The 20,856-nt window shown below is 40.4% G+C and overlaps 1 protein-coding gene across 5 annotated transcripts in view; it reads left to right on the forward strand.

Annotated features, from left to right (window-relative positions):
* The window catches only part of UTRN (utrophin), a gene marked incomplete at its 3' end in the record, with an annotated part of 327,257 nt that overhangs the window by 147,568 nt on the left and 158,833 nt on the right, over positions 1-20,856 (forward strand). Inside the window, exon 1 of one of the 5 annotated variants that reach the window (XM_083496215.1) lies at positions 7,158-8,258. The exons of the other annotated variants lie outside the window; for them this stretch is intronic. Within the exon in view, the coding sequence (XP_083352341.1) occupies positions 8,115-8,258 (144 nt within the window). The 5' untranslated portion in view covers positions 7,158-8,114. Of the gene's footprint in view, positions 1-7,157; positions 8,259-20,856 lie in introns of those variants that run through there. 5 annotated transcript variants of the gene reach the window in all.

Below are 20,856 nucleotides of genomic sequence, written 5' to 3' on the forward strand. Positions count from 1 at the left end.
ACTCCCAGGTTCTCCCCAGGATCAATATACCATCTGAACAAGTCTAGAATTTTGGATAGGATAGACCTTAGTTTGATGTAGAACATCAAATACAAGGCAATTCTTATGTTTCTATATTTGTACAAAATATTAAGCATTACAGTGGTGCCTCGCAAGACGAAAAGAATCCGTTCTGTGATTCTCTTCGTCTAGCGGTTTTTTCGTCTTGCAAAGCAAGCCCATTGACGGATTAGCGCTATTACCGCTATTAGCGGCTTTTAGCGGCTTATCTGCTGATCGGATCAGTTGATAAGCGGCTTGGCGGCTTAGAAAAAGGGGGTTAGGGAAAAAAACCAGCAGGAACTCGCAAGACATTGTTGTCTTGCGAAGCAAGCCCATAGGAAATTTGTTTTGCGAAGCACCTCCAAAACGGAAAACTCTTCTAGCGAGTTTTCCGTCTTGCGAGGCATTCGTCTTGCGGGGCACCACTGTACAATAAAAAGCAATTATAAAGCAATTATAGGATCCACACTTTGTGCAAAGACAAAATGAGAACATAAAGTACAGTATCGTATACTATTATCTCATTTGATCGTATGCTGATGATTTCAGTGAAGGAAATTTCTGTTTAAAGTATGAACCCATCTTGCACTTTTTAATCAAAATGTTTCATAGTAAAAATGCCAGTAGCAAACTGATGTGAATATAAGCATTACATGAACTCTAAAAAATACAGATTACAGTGAATGTTAGTAAATTCTGCAAGGTTAGTTTCATGGCAGTAACTAAATTAACTCAAGGACCTTTTAATCTTATTCTAGTTTAATTCTGTGTAATGGATGAATTAAATGTTTGAGCTGGTGGGTTGCAGTTACTTTTTGTAGATTTTCACTTGTATCTAGCGATTTATTTCTTGTGATTTATTTTTTTGCTATTTCTTAGACGTATACTTTCAGCTTCTTGGGAGCAGTATGTAATCTATGTACTACAAAAATCATTTTGGTTTTAGTGCATTTATGGCCAGTTATGCACACAAGGGAATAGCCTTTCCCCAGACAACTGGTTGTTTACTGTGTTCTGTCCTGTCCTTATGACAAATACTAGGAAAACTTGACTGATTCTATTTATTTTCAGAACTTAGAGTTTTGCAATATATTTTTCATGTCTTCCAAAGGAAAATCCATCAACTATAGTTATTTCTGTTCTATTGGCTATGACAAGGCTAACTTAGCTGGTTTGTCACTCAGCTCACACTCTGATTTTAACAATCTAGGACTTCCTGAAATGTTTCCCACATCTTCTTTGAGAGGTACACTTAATTTCCAGGTATTGACGATAAGCCAAATGATATCTTCATCAAACAGAAAATATTAACAAGGCTAATATTGTGTATAGATCTCTCTTTCTGACTGTTATTTCAATTTGGATCCTGGATCAGAACTTAAAAATTCCCTACACTACTTTGTGTCATGAATTACCCCACTTGGCAGTGGGAAACATGTGTACTTAGATATTTTCACTGGCTATAAAGTATGTGGAAAAAAGAACACGGTGTCTTTAACAAACGAAAAGAGGAAGAATTATGATATTTTGTATCATAAGGTTGTGCAGATGTTATGTTTCAGAGTATGTTGGTTTCCAGTTACTTAAAAAACATGAGAGCAAAACATGAAAATCTGTACTATACTGCTGGCAGTCATCCTAGGGGTTAGTGTTGACCTGATTTCCTGCATGTGTCATAGCATTCAGCAGGAATTAGAATGAGGAAAAGGTGTCCAGTTGAATGAGAATAGTGAATATATTAGAGGCAGCATTTTAAAATATGTAATCGTTCAGGTTTGCTGGCCAAAGACTAGGTACAGTTGAGGAAGATAGCCCTCAGGCACTATTATTGACAGCCTGGGGGGAAAGTGGGAATCTTACTGAAAAAGTTGATCTAAACGAGCGGTAGGCAGCCTAAGGCCCCCCGGGGGCCGGATGCGGCCCAATTGCTTTCTCAATCCGGCCTGCGGATGGTTTGGGAATCAGTGTGTTTTTACATGAGTAGAATGTGTCCTTTTATTTAAAAAGCATTACTGGGTTATTTGTGGGGCATAGGAATTCGTTCATTCCTCCCCCCCCCCCGCAAATATAGTCCGACCTACCACATGGTCTGAGGGACTGTGGACTGGCCCAAGGCTGAAAAAGGTTGCTGACCCCTGATCTAAACCCAGAGAGTAAGCACGAAGGTTAAGTGTCTGAAGAATGTGTTAGAATTCTTAAAGATGACTATAGGTCCTAAGATAAAGCTGTGGGAAAGATATGACTGGGAGAATTAATTTAAATATTCATATACTTACAGAGTAGACCTGGAAGTCAGTAAAGGGTTTATGGTAGGCTTGGCCAAAAAGTTCTCGTCATGTGCTAGAAACAACATTCTACTTAACAAGGCAGGAACAGACATTGCATGGAGAATGAAAATATGTAACAGAAGAATCCTGGGAGACAGTATTACTTCAAGAACCACACTTTTAGGGAACAGTACAACCCCTAGTTTACCATAAAGTCCAAATAAGGGGTTTTGGTTTTGTTCCACTGAAACTAAAGTTAGTAAAGTTTAGCTTAACACTGCCATTTATTTAAAGTGAAACAAAATATTAAAAAGTAAAAGTAAGTTTTAATGAGTTTTTTCATTGTTTTCATTGTCTTGTTTTGTTTGCTGCTTATTGATAATTTTTCAGCTTATTCCTGGTATTTTAAGCTTTTAGAATTTTCATCGTTTAATTTTATAGTACGGTTTGCTTTTGCTTTATGTTTGCTACTAATATGTAAGTAGGAAAGTGATTTACATTTTTTAAAAAATATGTACCATATTTTTCGCACCATAGGGCGCACCGGACCATAGGGTGCACCCAGTTTTTAGGGGGGGAAATCAAGAAAAAAAATACCCCCCCCCCCAGCCCCAAAGAGCAGCGTACAGGCTGCACACAACCTCTCCCTGCCAGAGGGGTTGCGCACAGCTATGGAACAAGCTGTTTTGGCTTCCCCTTTAGCCCCGTGCAGCCTCTACCTCCTGGGAGAGGCTGCGTGGGCCTAAAGAATCCATAGCTCCGTGCAGCCTCTCCTTGCCGGAGGGGTTGCGCGCAGCTATGGAAGAAGACAAGGCATCGAGTGGGATGGATCCCGCTCGCTGTTTTGGCTTCCCCTTTAGCCCCATGCAGCCTCTCCTTGCCGGGAGACGCTGCGCAGGGCTAAAGAAGCCATAGCCCCGTGCAGCCTCTCCCTGCCGGAGGGGTTGCGCACGGCTATGGCACAAGCCTGCATTCGCTCCATAGGATGCACAGACATTTCCCCTCAATTTTTGGAGGGGAAAAACTGCGTCCAATAGAGCGAAAAATACGGTAAGTGGCCTTCCTCCATATTCATAGAAAAAGTTAAATTTTTAGTTTAGTGCTACCAGTGTCCTAACTATGCAGTGTAACAATCTATATATGAAAAGCAACTTAGCTTCCCTTGTTCACATGTGGTGGAAACCTCAGCCTCATCTGTATAGCCACACAACCTTTGTCCACAGAGCTATCATTGGCAATTTCAGAGCCGCCACAAATAATACAGACTGCACTATTCTAATAACCATGGAAATTCTACCAAGGAGGGATTTTCTCTTTTAAATAAAGCGGGATTGAGAGACCATATGAAAATACTGTAATTACACCTTACATGACTTTGGCATGAAATATTTGAAAAACATCCTCCTTCTCTGCAGACCTTTGGTGTTAAGACCAGTAGTGGGACCCTCTTAATGGTAACACCATCCTCAGAAGTTAAGTGGGTGGTGGCCCAGGAGAGGGCATTCTCTGTGGAAGCTCCCAGGTTGTGGAACTCATTCCCCAAAGAGTTGCATCTGACACCTTCATTGTATAGTTTTTGTCATATGCTGAAGATGCAACTCTTTGCCCTGGCCTTTGGCACTTGGGATATGTGTTTTCAGGACACACCCTAATTCATGTGATTGTACTTGGTTTAAGTGTGGTGTAGTGGTTAAGAGCGGTAGACTTGTAATCTGTGGAACCGGGTTTGCGTCTCTGCTCCTCCACATGCAGCTGCTGGGTGACCTTGGGCCAGTCACACTTCTTTGAAGTTTCTCAGCCCCACTCACCTCACAGAGTGTTTGTTGTGGGGGAGGAAGGGAAAAGGAGAATGTTAGCCGCTTTGAGACTCCTTCGGGTAGTGATAAAGCGGGATATCAAATCCAAATCCAAACTCTTTATATTGAATTTTGAATTGTCTGCTTTGGAAGCTTAGGGTAATGATGTAAGTTGAATGATAAGATCTATTTAGGCTGAAGAATGCTTTTTGTAGAAAAAGCAATGGTTTGTATGCTCATAATGAAATTTTGTGCCTGAGTAAGGTGAAGCTTCCCACTTGCACAAATGATACACTTGCTTATTTTGGACAATTTATTTTCTTTCACGCTTTATGGGCTAGGGGGAGGAACTGAGGAGGTTCCTGCAGCCTCACCCACTGAACATGAACCAACTTACTGGGTCCTCCTCTGTAATCACAATCACAATCATAATTTAATTATTTATACCACGGCCATCTGGCTCGGCTTCCCCAGTCACTCTGGATGGCTTCCAACACATATAAAAACGTAATAAAATGTCAGACATTAAAAACTTCCCAGTAACAAGGCTGCCTTCATATGTCTTCTAAAAGTAGTGCAGTTCTTTATCTCCTTGACATCTGATGGGAGGGTGTACCACAGGGAGGGCGCCACTGCCAAGAAGGCCCTCTGCCACACTTTCAAACCTGCTGTTGCAGCTACCAGAGTTCAGAGGTTGCTCTTTAAAAAGCTAGGCAAAATAAAAAAGGGGGGGGAATGTGAGATTCTTGTAATGTTGCACTAGTAATGTCGTTGAGTACTAAACTTAGAATCATAGAACTTCATATTTTAAAACCTTGTATTGATTTACAGAATATGCACCAACCATGCTAATGGGTAAATTTAGAAAAAGTTAGAAGTTGTAAAGTTTTAGCTACTGGAGGTGTAAAACTGTATCCTTGGGAAAGCCTGTGGGATCAAACAACTTCACTTAACTAAATATAGCCAATTCTGTTTTGTTTTGTTTTAACATTAAGTGCCTCATTTGTCTTTTCTATTTTGTTGCCTCAAGTTAGAATCTCACAGTAAGTAAATATTTGTTGGCTGTAGTCATGCAGGAAAAAGGTTGCTTGCAGTATTTGGTGAAAACATTTGCTTTCCTGATTTCTGACCCGCTGTAGGAGTATGGTAGCACTCTATTCAACACACAGGCAGAGAGGATGCCTATTTAAGAGGAATCGCTTGAGCTTTTGTAAAAGGGATTACCAAGTAGTCCTGAAGTTGTGCTCCTTATGATTGGGAAGAAGACTTTTTAGATATGTTCTCCCCCCGATCCCAAGTATTGTGGGACTGCCCACCCGCTTGCTTCTCCAATAACACGGGAATATTAAAAAAAAAACATGGGGGTTGGCAGGAGTAGGTAGGAAGAAGGAAGAACCAATCAAATAGTCCCTCATACAGTCTCTGACACTTGAGAGCTTTGTTCTTGTGTAACTGTTTAACAATGGTACCTTGAGTTACATACGCTTCAGGTTACATACGCTTCAGGTTACAGACTCCGCTAACCCAGAAACAGTATCTCAGGTTAAGAACTTTGGTTCAGGATGAGAACAGAAATTGTGCAGCGGCGGCACAGCGGCAGCAGGAGGCCCCATTAGCTAAAGTGGTGCTTCAGGTTAAGAACGGACCTCCAGAACGAATTAAGTACTTAACCCGAGGTTGGGATAGAGCGGGGGTAGCCCATGCATAACCCTCAAGATACTGTTACACTCCCAACTCCTATCAGCTCCAGTTAGGATAACCATTGGTGGGAGGTGATGGGAAATGGAGTATAATAACACCTGGAGGGCACCACCTTGGTTATCCTTGGAAATAAAGCCATTGTGGTTGTGGTAAGCATGCTACTTTCTTAGTATTAGGCCTTTTGTGATGTATGTTAGAATAATAGAATTGTAGGGTTGGAAGGGACCCAGAGGGTCATCTAATCCAGGCTTCCTCAACCTCGGCCCTCCAGATGTTTTTGGCCTACAACTCCCATGATCCCTAGCTAGCAGGACCAGTGGTCAGGGATGATGGGAATTGTAGTCTCAAAAAACATCTGGAGGGCTGAGGTGAGGAAGCCTGCTCTAATCCAATGCCCTGCAGCGTAAGAATATGCAGCTCTCCCATATGGGGGTTGAACCTGCAACCTTGGCGCTATCAGCACCATGCTCTATCCAACTGAGCTGTCCAGGCCATGTTGATGGCATGGAGTTTATTTCCAGCATAACTATTTAAGTATGATCCACTAGAGCCATGTTTCTGACACAGTATCTGACCTGTTGATCCTATTTATGATTGGGAAGGAGTTTTAATCTTGGTTATTTTCCTTGAAGTGTTCCACGTCCTTTCCTTGCAGGGTGTGGCTAGGGTCAAGTGCTTGAACCATACTTGCTCTTCACATACCATTTTACAGTGCATTGGGTTTCTGCTTGTGGAATTATTTGATTCGTTCAGCCCTGGTAGGTGGTTTGATATTAAGAGCAGGACGTTTGATCCATACGTTCTGTTTTTATTGATTGGTTAATGACATTTACAATGTCGCCCAATAACAGGCTTCTCTGGGCGGCTTACAAACAATAAAGCATTAATATCCAAGAATAATCACAGAACAGTAAACCAACTCTAGCATAAAATGTCAGCACAAAAATTTCAACAGCAAAGGCTTCAGCCTCATAGGGGGGAAAGATGCTGCACCACTAAAAGTATGCAGCATATCTAAAATTCAGTGAATTCAAAGGTTCACAATTATAAATCAGCAAAATAAAAAGCCCCCTCACATGGCCTTGAAAAGCCACACTAGGTGAGCCTCTCTGTGGAGGGACCTGCCACATCATAAGATACATATTTAATGAAGAATATTTGTATGTTGCATATCCAACCTTTATTTCAGTGTTGAACTCAGGACAGCAGACACAGGGTTCCCGGGCTGTCTCCTATCCAGCCACTGGCTGCCTGACCAGTCTCCCAGACTTGCTTTGCTTCAGAATCACTGCAGCCTCATGTGACTTCAGCCTGTACCTTGTTACACTTTGCCACATTTGAAGTATGTTCTCACTGTTAGACCCACACTGATGCTGACAGCAAATGAGTAGCCTCATTATGAAGCATCTGTCTTAAACTAAGTTCCTTAAATGATACAACTTCTCAGAGTTTGTTATCAAGGTTCAAAGCTTGTGAAGAATCCTGCCCAGGGGGAGGGAGCAGGAGGGTGAGTAATCAATAACTAAAATATTATCTTGCTAAAATCATACCTAGTTGCCTTATTCTTCAAGCGGACCTATGCAGGAAAGGTTCTAATTGGATTTTTCACCATAATAACATTGGTACTTCTACATGTAGAACGCTTCCTTTCGGAGCTCTGGAGATGAATGAGCTTTGAGCGAATCTTCACAGGATAGGGTTTGCCCCCTGCAGGTCTTCCTTTTGTGCAAGATAATCTAGCTTTTGAGAGCTGTCGCTATGTGATTTATTAGCCTTTAACGTATGGCTGATATAATTAGGGCAGGTATCCCTCTGCTCTTCTCATAAGATTTATAGCACACTGTATTATTCACTTGCTCCACAGCTCTGCCAGAGCTGCTTCCAGTGCGAGCGCGAGAGCATCTTTCTCCAGAGTGAGGGAAGGAACGCTGCTCTCTTTCTTCCTATGAGGCATATTCAAAAGGAGAACTGTTGTGATTATGTCTTCCCCGGGGAATTCTGCTTTGTTTCTGCAGCTCGGTGCTGTCAATTCATAAACCTTCGGTGGTATGTAGTTCACTCTCCCCATTTCGTAGCAGGCATTTTCCCCTGGATCTGCTGGGCAAATGCAGGCTTCGAGGATGCCGGCAAGCTTTTGTTTTTGTGTGTATTTGGCTTTTTGAAAGAAGAGACACTTTAACACTATGCTAACTGCCTTTGCCTTTGAGTCTGTCACTCGGAAAAGCTGCCCTGGAAGCGAGCATGCTCAGAGAGCTGGCAAATCGTTGTCCAGTGACCAAGAGGAAATGATAGTTGTTCTTCATTTATAATGCAAATTTTGAGGTGTCTTCAGAAGTGTGGCAAACTTAAAATGATGGCGGTGGTGAGAACATCGCTGCAGAAAGTTGTGGTATTGTTGCATCGCTTGCAGAGAATGGCAGTTTCTTCCCCACGTTATCAGAAGCTTTGCAAGGTAAGTAAAAACTGGAAAGTTAAACTATTGTTTGTTTCTTTCTTTCTTTCCTTGCACTAACAAATTGGATGAATATCTATCTCTATCTATCTATCTATCTATCTATCTATCTATCTATCTATCTATCTATCATCTATCTAGAAACACAAGTATGACTTAGTGTGGTTAGGCACTAGAAATATTTTCTTGGGAAATATTAATTATAGTTACTGAAATGGATACTTTCTTGGTTTCATTATTTTTAGCCACAGTTGGGAAGTTGCTGTTAGAAATGCTGCTTCTTATAAAGATCAGTTAAAAGGTTAGTGTAAGAGCTGTTCAGTACAGACCCCCAGTGTGTTTTAAAATATCAGTCCATATTTCAATTTACAAAAGTTTAAGGTAGCACCTGCTTTCTGCAGATCTGCAACCAGTGGAGCTTCTGTTGTGTTACATTATTTTTTCTGTTGAAGAATTAGATAGGAAAATGGTAAAATGTCTATATTTCATAAAATGTATATGCTGCTTTTCCATTCAAAAGCCCAAGGTGGCCTAGTGCTCATGACAGTAATGTAAACATCTACTGCTATGAGTTGTAGATTCTGTGTGGTTGCAGAACTTTTGCTGTAGTGGAACTGCTCGAAAGTGCTTGCTAATCTTTAACTTTGAGATACGAGGGGAAATCATTAAAGTTGTGTAACTTTCAAGGTAAGAGTCTCACTGTGTAAGTCCATTCTTGAGCCATTTCTCATACAGCCAACCTAGCTAGAAAGGACAGAGTGGGAGCAGGAGGAAACACAAGGATTTATCTTTCGGCGGTTTATTGGAGAACTGGTCTTTTCCTTATTTTGAAGCAGCAGCAGGAGCAACACACACATACACACAAAGAAAACAAGAGGGGGAAAAGGAAACAGTGATTATCATCAAAGCAGGAAACTGGCTGTGGCTGGTAGAACTTCTGATTTTTAATACTACTGAATATTGCTGTTTTAGGAGTTAATTCATGTTCTTTGCTTCAGTGTGAACTGATAAAAATTAAACAATATTGTTTGCATTTTCCATCATTTGTTATGAGAAGGAGGAAACAAATCTCCTGGTTTCTTGGCTATCTTACATTTAGTCTTTTTTGCTTCCTTAAATTATATAGGAGTGACTAGATTTCTAAAATATTTATAACTTTGTATAGATGTTTCAGAAGGCATGCTGTGAATTTGAAAATATCCAGCCTGTACAAATACAACTTTTAAAGCATGACTATCTTAAGTATTTTTGTTTCAGCCACTTAAAAGAGTAAATTACATGGCTGGCATTCGTTGCAGCTTTTGGGTGAAAAAAATTCTTTTTTGGAAACTTGTCCAGAAGTGTGTAAGATGTTAATGTTGGGCATGAAATAAGATAGTGTGGTTGGGTTGTTTGTAAGCTTATAGTTTTGGGTTTTTTTTCTTATCACATCAGTCACTTGGCACAAGCAGAGAAGCCAACTTTGTAGTAGTAGTACTAAGATACTAGAAGAAATTGCCCACGTAGAACAGATGTCAGTAGCGATGCATTTATCTTGCTAACTTAGCTCGTGAAGCAGCAAAAGGAAGTTTTATTTTATGAATGGGAATTGATGGTATATTTATCACCTGGAAGTGTCTAACAGCCTGGAATTATTGGATACATTTTTTGTTCAAAACGATCATTTTCTAGGGAGAAAGAAATAGCATTTTAAATTATACACTGTTGGTTTCAGTTGTCAATTGAAGTGTTCAAAGTTTGTTTATAATGCTCGTTCAACTGATGTTGGGAAATGTGTTACAATCCCAGCCTCTTCCACCAGGTGTCAATGTAAGGCAGTGATAAATGAATGGTTAATGATATAGCACAATGAAAATCTAATGTGCACTGCAAATTTTAAAGCAACTTTCAATGAAATAATGAGCTGCACTATTATTCTACTGTGCTCATTTCATTGGGGAAAGAAATAACTGAAAGTCTCTATATTCTTGTGCACAAAAAAATATTTATTCTTCTTGTTGTAATCGTAATAATGCAATCCTGTAATGTGACCATTCTACGTACTAACTTGTATGCTAGGAATATGGTAAACATATCTGTAGCTGTTTTAAGATTGATTTCAATAGTGTAATGCCAAATGATAGAATACATAGCAACGTAAGTACTTGTTTTATTCCTAGATTTAGGGGTGACACTATCCCCCCCAAATGTTCACTTAGAGTTTTGTTGAGCAGTAAATTAAAGCTGTCTTAAAATGAAATTAATGGAAAATATCTTGTAAATAAGTTCATAATATTGCTAATAAAGATAATATTAGAAGTGTATTATTATAAGTCTGAATTCTACAATTAATTTTTTGAGCTGGGGAGTAAAAGATAGAAGTTCTAAAAATAGATTGTAAACAAAAGCCTGTCTGCTGTATACTTTAAGATAGGGATGTCTTTAAGATAATTTCAAAAGCCTTCTGCATACAATTAAATCAGACCTCTGGGAAGAGTGTTCTATCCTTCCACTGGGGGGGGGGGGGTTAGGGAACAGAATTGCACAAAGCTAAAAAACAGGTGTCCAACTCACTTTTGATTTTGGTCATGCCCTTCACTGGCTTCTGCTCCACTCAATCATGCGACCCTTGACCCATTGCCCTGCATAAAGTTGCTCTTGACAGCAAACAGGTTGCCCACCCCCTGCTATAAAGGCACAGCAGAATACATCTGGTAGGTTTTCCTAACACAGTGGTACCTCTGGTTACGTACTTAATTTGTTCCCGAGGTCCGTTCTTAACCCGAAACTGTTCTTAACCTGAGGTACCACTTTAGCTAATGGGGCCTCCTGCTGCCGCTGCGCCGCCAGAGCCCGATTTCTGTTCTCATCCTGAAGCAAAGTTCTTAACCCGAGGTACTATTTCTGGGTTAGTGGAGTCTGTAACCTGAAGCGTCTGTAACCTGAAGTGTCTGTAACCCGAGGTACCACTGTACATTTATCATTCTGGATTGGATCTAGTGGTGCACCTCTATTCACAAAAGGGACCCTTTTTGAATTCAAGGCGTTTGTTCTGTTGGAGGTTTGTACAAATGAATACAGATAGGGATGAGGCAGTATCTGTAATATTATTCTCACCCTCCACCCCCCTATACTATGTCTCATGCTGTTATGGAGGGCCCGCAACTGTGCTAGTGGGATCATTGGACCTAACCCACCCTCAGTGTTGACATAACAAAGTAGGGACATGAATCACAATCCTTTGGTTATGCCGTTCCTATCAATTTCCCCTTCAGTTTCATACATCCGGAAGTATGGTGTCAGTCTTCTTGAGGGAAACTGCAGGAATTTTCTCCAAATATTAGCTTGCCCCTTCCTGAGATTGTAGAGTCTTCTTACAGGATGGGAACAGCATCACTCGCTTGCTTGAGCCCCAAGGATCTATATGGCATGCAGCAATCTCTGCTCTTCCTTCTCTTCCTAATATCTGCTCATGCAGCATGAATCTGCTCAGAACTAATCAGAAGCTCTTAGGACATAAAGGAACAAAGTGAAGCAGCGTGTGGGTAAAGATGGCTGGCACTTTTTCGTCATAGTCCATGAAATGTGAAGATCCTTGCACTTCCACTTGGTATATTTGAGAGCATCTACAAGCTTTCCAATTCGGCAGCCATGACTGAGCCTAAATTGGCTTGAAGCTCAGCAAAGTAGCATTTTTTTGAAAAGAATGACTGCTTCATGGAAAGAAATGTGAGGCATTTCTAAATACATCAAAATAATATAGAATACCACAACCTTTTAAATGGCTAAGGTGGCTTGAGTTCCTAATAAGTAATAATTTGGGTATACTCACCCTTCATATCAAGAACTGCCAGGTCACTTTCAGCTAAGAAGACAAGTATAACAAAGGCAGTTTGTGTTCAAAACACAGTGAATATTCTGTCAGAAAGTATTCATTTACAACACAACAAATGAAAAACTATTTAGAAAATGTATACATGGGAACATCTGAAAGTCTAGTCTGGGTATGACATTTATCTCCAGTCCTGAAGTGACACACGATAACTTACATGAGTTGCCAGCTTCCTTGGATGTGATGATAAATGATACAAATGCTCTAAGCTATGTCTGGCTTTCAGATGAATGCTTTATACATATGTTTTTTTGAGGAATAAATTTCAATTTCAGAAAGCTTTTGTGGAAATTGATGAAAATATAAAAATAATGATGAGCGCAAAAGGAAATGTATGGTGCTATATGATTAATCCTTGCAGACATGGAAGTTTGACAGATTCAGGGCAATTGAATTTAGAGATGAGGGGAAGAAAACGATTTTATCTATATCAAATCCCATTGCCAATATTCCATCACATTTGAGTATAACTTAAGAAGCAGAACCTGGGACAGGGCAATTCATAAAAATATTTCTTTAAAGTGCGCATTTAATTATATGGTGCAAAGTGAACAGTGAGGCCTGTTCCTGCCTCTTGAAGGGAGCAATAGCTGATTGGGTCTGGTAAAGGAATATAGTTAGGGAAAGTACCAGAACTTTTAATCTCTTCCCTTCCCTTTACACTTTATGGCCTTCAGCTGGTGTGTGTTTTGAGGTAGCTAAACTTCAGGAGCTACTTTGAAGTGGTTCAAATAGCTGATGAAGGATAATGGGAGATAATTAATAATAGGAGTTTAGTTAAAGATGTCAGGGAGAAAGGAGCTAAAATGATCTGTCGGAATTAGTGGCAATGAATAATGCTTGTTTTAAATGGGGATATAAGACAAGAATACTTATATTATATAGAATCTAGTGGAAAGGACTCCATTGTTCAGCTCATAAGCATAAAAGCTTAGACGGTTTTAAGGAAAGGCAAAAAAGACTTGTGTCTATATTATCCTGTCTTCATTTAGTGCTAGAAGATCTTTGCAGCCCTCTCAACTGTGAACACACAGACAACGATTACAAGTTGGGAATGTTAAATAAAATAGTAGTAAAAACAGGGAGGAATACGTTGGATAAATTCTTATGAAGAAGTGCCTCTTAAACACTGAAGGTGTGAGAAAGACCTGATTTTTTTTTTTTAAGTGTGTGGGTCTATGGGATAGGGAAACATTAGCTTCAGCCCCAGATTCCAGGTGGTGCAGGCAGTTACTCTGAGCAGGGTGTTGAGCTGAGGAGGAGACCCAAGACATACCTGTGGTCGGAGCTGTTGCAGCTCCAATCATTACTTCCTTCGCTTCCTTCTCCTCCTCTCCCTCCCTGCTGCTCCTGCCACTTCCAAGTAGACAGCTTTGAACTTCTCCTGGAGGGCCCACTGCTTCATTCAGGGCACCATATTACCAAAGTCTACCCCGTAAGGATGCTGAATAATATACCGGTAACTTAGGATTGTAGAATCATAGAGTTGGAAGCGACCCTGAGGATCCTCTAGATCTCTACAATGCAGGAAGCTCAACTAGATCATACATGACAGATGGCCATCCACCCAGCTACAAATCCACCCTTTCCCAGTCCCCATTTTATCAGCTTCTTTACAAGAATATCATCAGTCATTCTTTTTTGAAAGTGCCATTTTAGAAATATATATTACAACCTCACATAGTGAGAGTGCAGAAAGGAAACTTTTCCAGTACAGTGGTGCCTCGCAAGACGAAATTAATCTGTTCCGCGAGTCTCTTCGTCTTGCGGTTTTTTCGTCTTGCGAAGCACGGCTATTAGCGGCTTAGCGCTATTAGCGGCTTAGCAGCTATTAATGGCTTAGCGGCTTTAAGAAAAAGGAAACAAACTCGCAAGAACTCGCAAGACATTTCGTCTTACGAAGCAAGCCCATAGGGAAATTCGTCTTGCAGAATGACTCAAAAAACGGAAAACTCTTTCGTCTTGCGCGTTTTTCGTCTTGCGAGGCATTCGTCTTGCGAGGTACCACTGTACTCAGCAACAATGTGTCCATCTTAGGCACTTATGATTAAAATATTTTGCAGTTACAAAGCAGAATACTATTTTATGTAATCAGAACTTTATTAGCAAAGCCAACAGGCCACAGCTATACAAGAATTAAAAATAAAATAAAATAAACATAAAGAGGGGATAAAAACAAACAAAAGGAGGTCCGTCAGATGAACACGTCTGTCACTCAGATGGTGGCCCTCAATTTCACAGCTCTCTCGATGTACCTTGCGACCTTCTCTGTTGTCTGACTGTCCGTATCAGATAAGAGAAAGAACAGTATAATGTCTTGTGGACGGCCGGGGTTGGAGAGAATGAGTGGAGTAATAATCTCATTCCTTAGGTCTTTATAAAGGGGGCAGGATAGGAGGACGTGGGACACTGTTTCCGTGTTGCCATCTCTGCATGGGCAGAGTCGTTTTTCAAATGGAGTCTTTTGGTAATGGCCTTCGAGTACGGCAGAGGGAAGAACATCCCATCTAGCCATTTTATGTAAATAAAATGTAGCAATTTGTTGTTGTTGTTTAGTCGTTTAGTCGTGTCCGACTCTTCGTGACCCCATGGACCAGAGCACGCCAGGCACTTCTGTCTTCCACTGCCTCCCACAGTTTGGTCAGACTCATGTTTGTAGCTTCGAGAACACCGTCCAACCAACTTGTCCTCTGTCGTCCCCTTCTCCTTGTGCCCTCCATCTTTCCCAACATCAGGGGCTTTTCCAGGGAGTCTTCTCTTCTCATGAGGTGGCCAAAGTATTGGAGCCTCAGCTTCACGATCTGTCCTTCCAGTGAGCACTCAGGGCTGATTTCCTTCAGAATGGATAGGTTTGATCTTCTTGCAGTCCATGGGACTCTCAAGAGTCTCCTCCAGCACCATAATTCAAAAGCATCAATTCTTCGGTGATCAGCCTTCTTTATGGTCCAGCTCTCACTTCCATACATCACTACTGGGAAAACGATGGCTTTAACTATACGGACCTTTGTTGGCAAGGTGATGTCTCTGCTTTTTAAGATGCTGTCTAGGTTTGCCATCACCTTTCTTCCAAGGAGCAGGCGTCTCTTAATTTCGTGACTGCTATTACCATCTGCAGTGATCATGGAGCCTAAGAAAGTAAAATCTCTCACTGCCTCCATTTCTTCCCCTTCTATTTGCCAGGAGGTGATGGGACCAGTGGCCATGATCTTCGTTTTTTTGATGTTCAGACCATATTTTGCGCTCTCCTCTTTCACCCTCATTAAAAGGTTCTTTAATTCCTCCTCACTTTCTGCCATCAAGGTTGTGTCATCTGCATATCTGAGGTTGTTGATATTTCTTCCGGCAATCTTAATTCCAGTTTGGGATTCATCCAGCCCAGACTTTCGCATGATGAATTCTGCATATAAGTTAAATATTACAACAGCCGTGTTAAATAACAAGTGGAGGATTAATGGGGGAAGCTGTTTTCTTGAATCTCCCATATTTCCTGGAATTAAATCAATACCTAATACATGAGTTTCTGCTATTTTTTACTGCACAAGAATGCTGCTGATTTGACAGAAAACACCAAGGTTACTAACATTATACATCCCATGTTGTAAATGGTCCACATTATTTACTTGCTTCAGAGGATGTCGGTAAGTCTTCACACACTTCTTTGATAGCTGCTCTTTTCTCATTCTTCAAGCACCCGATAAAAGCTTACCTTACAGATGGAAAACTAGCTTGTCCTTCAATTTCATAAAGCTACATTACACTCACCCCTGGTTACTTGTAGTATATTTAGTTAACTGTGTTTTCCCGCACTTTCTTACCTTTGAGAGTAACACATTTCCTTTTCATAACCCATCTCCCTAAGAAGGCAATTGTGGGTTTTAGGAATACATGTAAGGCTGTGACTGATGGAAATATATGAGAGTGAAAACTGAAACTGGTTGATTGGACGTAGGCTGTAGAAGTCACATAGAAATTGCTGATTCATAACTTTTGCAGCCCCAGTTTCTCCAGTTTGTTCAAGGAAGAATTACCTTTGTTCATAGCAAACTTCAGATTTTGCTTTAGACTTTTATGTAGTAGATCTAGTAAAGCGCCTTCGGGTTTCTTACGACACACAAAAAAGAACAAATTTATCATTCTGTGAGGCTTCAAGCTGGTCATTTTTCTTCTGTTTTTTAAATCTAGTTTTAAATCCGATGCTAGACATACCCACTTGTAACCAGTCTTCCAAATATAGCTTGGAAGATTGGGAATAAACAGCAGCAAGCGTGTGACTCATGCACTCCCTTCTCCTTTTATCCCATGCACCCAGTGAGCAAATTAGAAGCCTTTGCTTCTAATTAATGGCAAACCATTGTTTGCCTCAAATAAGATCCCATATCAAGGGTTGATTTTCATCTGAGAACCCTGTTTTTCAGGGTGAACAATGATGTGGCTGGTAATTAGTAGAGCTGCCTTAAAGGTAAAATAAGCTTTTTATCTTCTCACTTAATGTACAAGGGGAGGAGAGGAGCAGGTGTGCTATGTTGAGACGAATTACTGCTCATCTTTGTACAAAACCAAACACAAACCATGGCTTGTTATGTATCCAGTGGCCATGTTTGTTTTAATGCTAAACAATGGTTTAGTCCAGGCTTCCTCAACCTCGGCCCTTCAGATGTTTTGAGACTACAATTCCCATCATCCCTGACCACTGGTCCTGCTAGCTAGGGATCATGGGAGTTGTAGGCCAAAAACATCTGGAGGGCCGAGGTTGAGGAAGCCTGCTTTGGTGCTATGTGAACAAGTTCAGTCTCTAAGCTGGGGTTACATTCTCTCTCCTCCAGTCATATGTCTGGGAGAAGGAGTTTGGAAGCTTTCCCTTTCACCTAAACATACCTGCTTGTTGTTTACACTCTGGAAATGTGGTTTATCAGAAACTATGGTCAGTTCCACAAGTCACAGTTTGAAATTATAATGGGATTGTTTTGAACCGAACCATAGTTAGTGACAAGCCGCAGTCCTCAGTTCAGATACATTAGTGAGCTGTGGTTAAGGGAAAGGGAAAACTTCCAAATTACACCTCCAGGAGGAGAGAGGAGAAAACCACATGAGGCCTAGAGCAGGCAATGTTCCACTCACATATCACTAAACCATGATTTAGCACAGGGATGGGGAACCTGTGGCCGTATTGATGCAACAGGATTGCAATTTCCACTATCCTGGACTTTTGGCCATGCCAGCTGAGACTGCTAGGAGCTGGATTCCAGCAGTGTTTACCGTATTTTTCACTCTATAAGACGCACCTAGTTTTTGGAGGAGGAAAACAAGAAGAAAAATATTCTGAATCTCAGAAGCCAGAACAGCAAGAGGGATCGCTGCGCAGTGAAAGCAGCAATCCCTCTTGCTCTTCTGGCTTCTGGGATAGCTGCACAGCCTGCATTCGCTCCATAAGACGCACACCCATTTCCCCTTACTTTTTAGGAGGGAAAAAGTGAGTCTTATAGAGCAAAAAATACAGTATTTATGTAAAAGGCACAAATTCCTTGTCCCAGGATTAGTGTTAAATACAAACTCAGCCAGTGTGTACTTCTCATATACGTATATTTATCTTCCCTTTCAAAAATTAGATCATTTTCTGCTTTCAAAATCAAGACAGATTTTGATACCAAGTCTGAAACTATTTTTTTGCTCCTACGTATTTGATCCCTGGACTGTACAACTTTTAACTAGGTCTGTTCAGCAGATCACGGGGCCTTAAAACGAGCTTAAGCTGCTTATTTAGTTGTAGTGCCTTATGAGTGAGGATAATTTTTTTTCATAGCAAGTAAGATGCATAGGGGGCTGAGCTTTGGCTTCATTCCCAGATATTTTACTGCACACTCTTTATACTCTAGGTAAGTCATATATTTTTTTGTAAACCTTGAGCCTGCCTAATATACATGTATCAGAAAAGCTAGGTCTCTACTTCTAGAAAGAATGAAAATAGGATTCATTTCTTCTTCAGTCTCCAGTATTAGTTTCAATGTGAAAAGGCTAGGGTACCAGCCAATTTAGGTTAGGTTACCTTTTATTAATAAAATGCATACAATAATAAAATAAAATACATTTTATTAATAAAATGAGGGTGGCAAGGAGGCATGTAAGATAGAAGGGCCCTGGTGCTTGACTCTTTCTTGTACTGATAATATCACTCTGCAGACAGAAGATAAAGAAATGGTTCTATTTCCTCTTAAATGTGACCTAGGTTTACATCTTGGTGGAACATTGATCTACCTCAGCCCTTCCAGTTTGTTTCCCATTTATAATAAATGCTGCAGATGAATGATAGTTGACAGACAGTTGACATTATAATGGAACTTGGTTGTTTCAGCTGGAACTCACGGTCATAATACTTTCGTGAGAATGTTTCTCCCCAATCACAAATAATGTTATTTTTTCAGGGCAGCTTCCCTTCCTTTACCTTTTGAATACCACATTGCTTCTGCTTCAGAATAACTATTTCAGTTGTTGACTTAGTGATTGGCAAAATGATGGTGAGCAGTGGTGGTTAGATTTTAGTGATGTTTAGTTTACATTTAGTTTACAGCTTTGTCTGGTTGACATGATCTCTGCTTATAAGGTTGTTGATACAGTTCAGTGCACTTTCCCTAATCAAGGTATGTCACCAATTGCTGTTAAATTCCCAATAGAAGAAAGCGAGGAAGAACTTTTCAGACAGGTGAAAAGGCTTGAAAATGCGGATAATTACTTTTTTAGTAAGTTCTTTCAGTACCCTGCAGCAATGGCTCGGTAGGAAGAAAGATCATGCAGAAAGAATGAAAGGTTATGGGATGGGTGTTTGCTCAATAATCAATGCAGACAAACTACTGAAGAGCTGCTGAAAAGTGATGGCATTGGCCGTGTAAATCAATACCTTATTATACAGTAGTATAATTAGGTGTAATTGAAATATTGTCAAAAAGTTACAAACAGTACTATCAATTAAGTGTCAGGATAGGAAAATAGGTTAGGACAGGGGGTTAGCGTATTAGCCTCCACTCTTGCACCCAATTTTAAACTTCTGTGAGAACCAGGGCCAACAGGAGTAGGCATTACTGGGTCCCTACCACAGCAGGAGGACCACTGATGAACCCTGCAGCCCCTTATCATTGCCTGTTCACCTACTGTCTCGGAGCAAGATTTAGAAGACAGTGCAGCATTCACCACTTGACATGCTGTCTTCTGGGTGGTTGTACAAATTGGACACAAAGGAAGAGGGCAAATGAATCAGCGGTAGTGACAGCTAGTGTGGAGGAGGTGGTACCTGTACAGAGCATCTTCCCCAAGAACCCACTAAAACCTGGCATTGGCATATATGTGAAGGTACATAAGGGATGATGACTAGAGTGGTTGAGCTTAAAGTAACGTAAGTGACCAGTGACCTGCATTGGAAACTAATGAGTCAAAGGAATCTTGAAATGAAATGTACAGTAGTTGTTGTCTCAAAGAGTAAATGAAAGTCAGACTAGAACAGGAGACAATTTTGTCACATTGGAAACAAATTATTTCATTCCTGCCTATGTAGCAGGGTATATATGTGAACACAAGCAGCCCCATTGTGCACATTTCCATACTGGACAAGGAATAGTGCATGCATGTACACATCTGCATTGCATTTTGCATTCAGCTGTGAAACATCTAATTCATTCCCTTCTCATTCTTCAAGTCTCTAAGCATCTTGTTACATGAGATTGTATAGATTGTCTGGAGTCTACATTTTATGGTCCAGTATGAATACTAAATGGTTTTTCAACTTTTATTTCATAGAACTGTAGAGTTGAAAGGGACCCTGAGGGTCATCTAGTCCAATCCCCTGCAATGCAGCAATCTTCACTAGATTACACATGATAGATGGCCCTGCAACCCCTGCTTAAAAGCCTTCAGGGAAAGGAGTCTGTTTCACTGTTGAACTGCTCCTACTTTTCAGAAAGTTATTCCTGATGTTTAGTTGGAATCTCCTTTCTAGTAACTTAAGGCATTGGTTTGGATCCTACCTTCCAGAGCAGGAGGAAATAAGCTTACTCCATTTCCCACGTGACAGCCCTTCAGATATTTGAAAATGGCTATCATGTTTCCTCTGTTTCTTTTTTCCTCTTGGGTGAAGACAGAGGCCAAGTAGGTTTTTTCACAGTAATGAGAACGGACTTTTGTGTTTAGGATTGCCTCTGTATATTGACACAATTATTTGAGCAATGTTTACCTAACTTGGTGGAAAACGAAATTAAAAGAAATCTAAGCTTTCAAATGAATATTCTAGTTATATTGATTTCTGAAAATGAAGAGTTCCCAACAGTATCAAAGAATAAACAGTGGGGTTCTCTATTTGCCAATGCTGGACAGCAGTTGTTGGGTCACTCGTTTATTTGAAAGTTATTGGACCTATTGCTGCATGAGTATAACCGCTGCTCTCTGTATTCTATCTCTTTATCACTTAACATTTTTTTTCTCCTGGCAGTGCAAAAATATTTGTTGGATAATCTTTCTGTGTCCTCAAATATTCATGTAAATATTCTAAAAATATATATCTGTATCTGTTTTAGTTCTTGCCTGAGGAACTTCATGGCAGCATGAAAAAATTATATTCGAGATGTAATGTAAAATTTGGAAAATCTACCTTTTATCATTTCTGCCTTCAAGACAAAGCTTTCCTAGTAAAATTAATCAAGCACCTTAGAAAAATCTTGCTGTGTGTAACATCCAACATGTTAG

The sequence above is a fragment of the Podarcis liolepis genome, assembly GCF_965112155.1.
Source record: "Podarcis liolepis genome assembly, chromosome: 3".
Taxonomy (NCBI): Eukaryota; Metazoa; Chordata; class Lepidosauria; order Squamata; family Lacertidae; genus Podarcis; species Podarcis liolepis.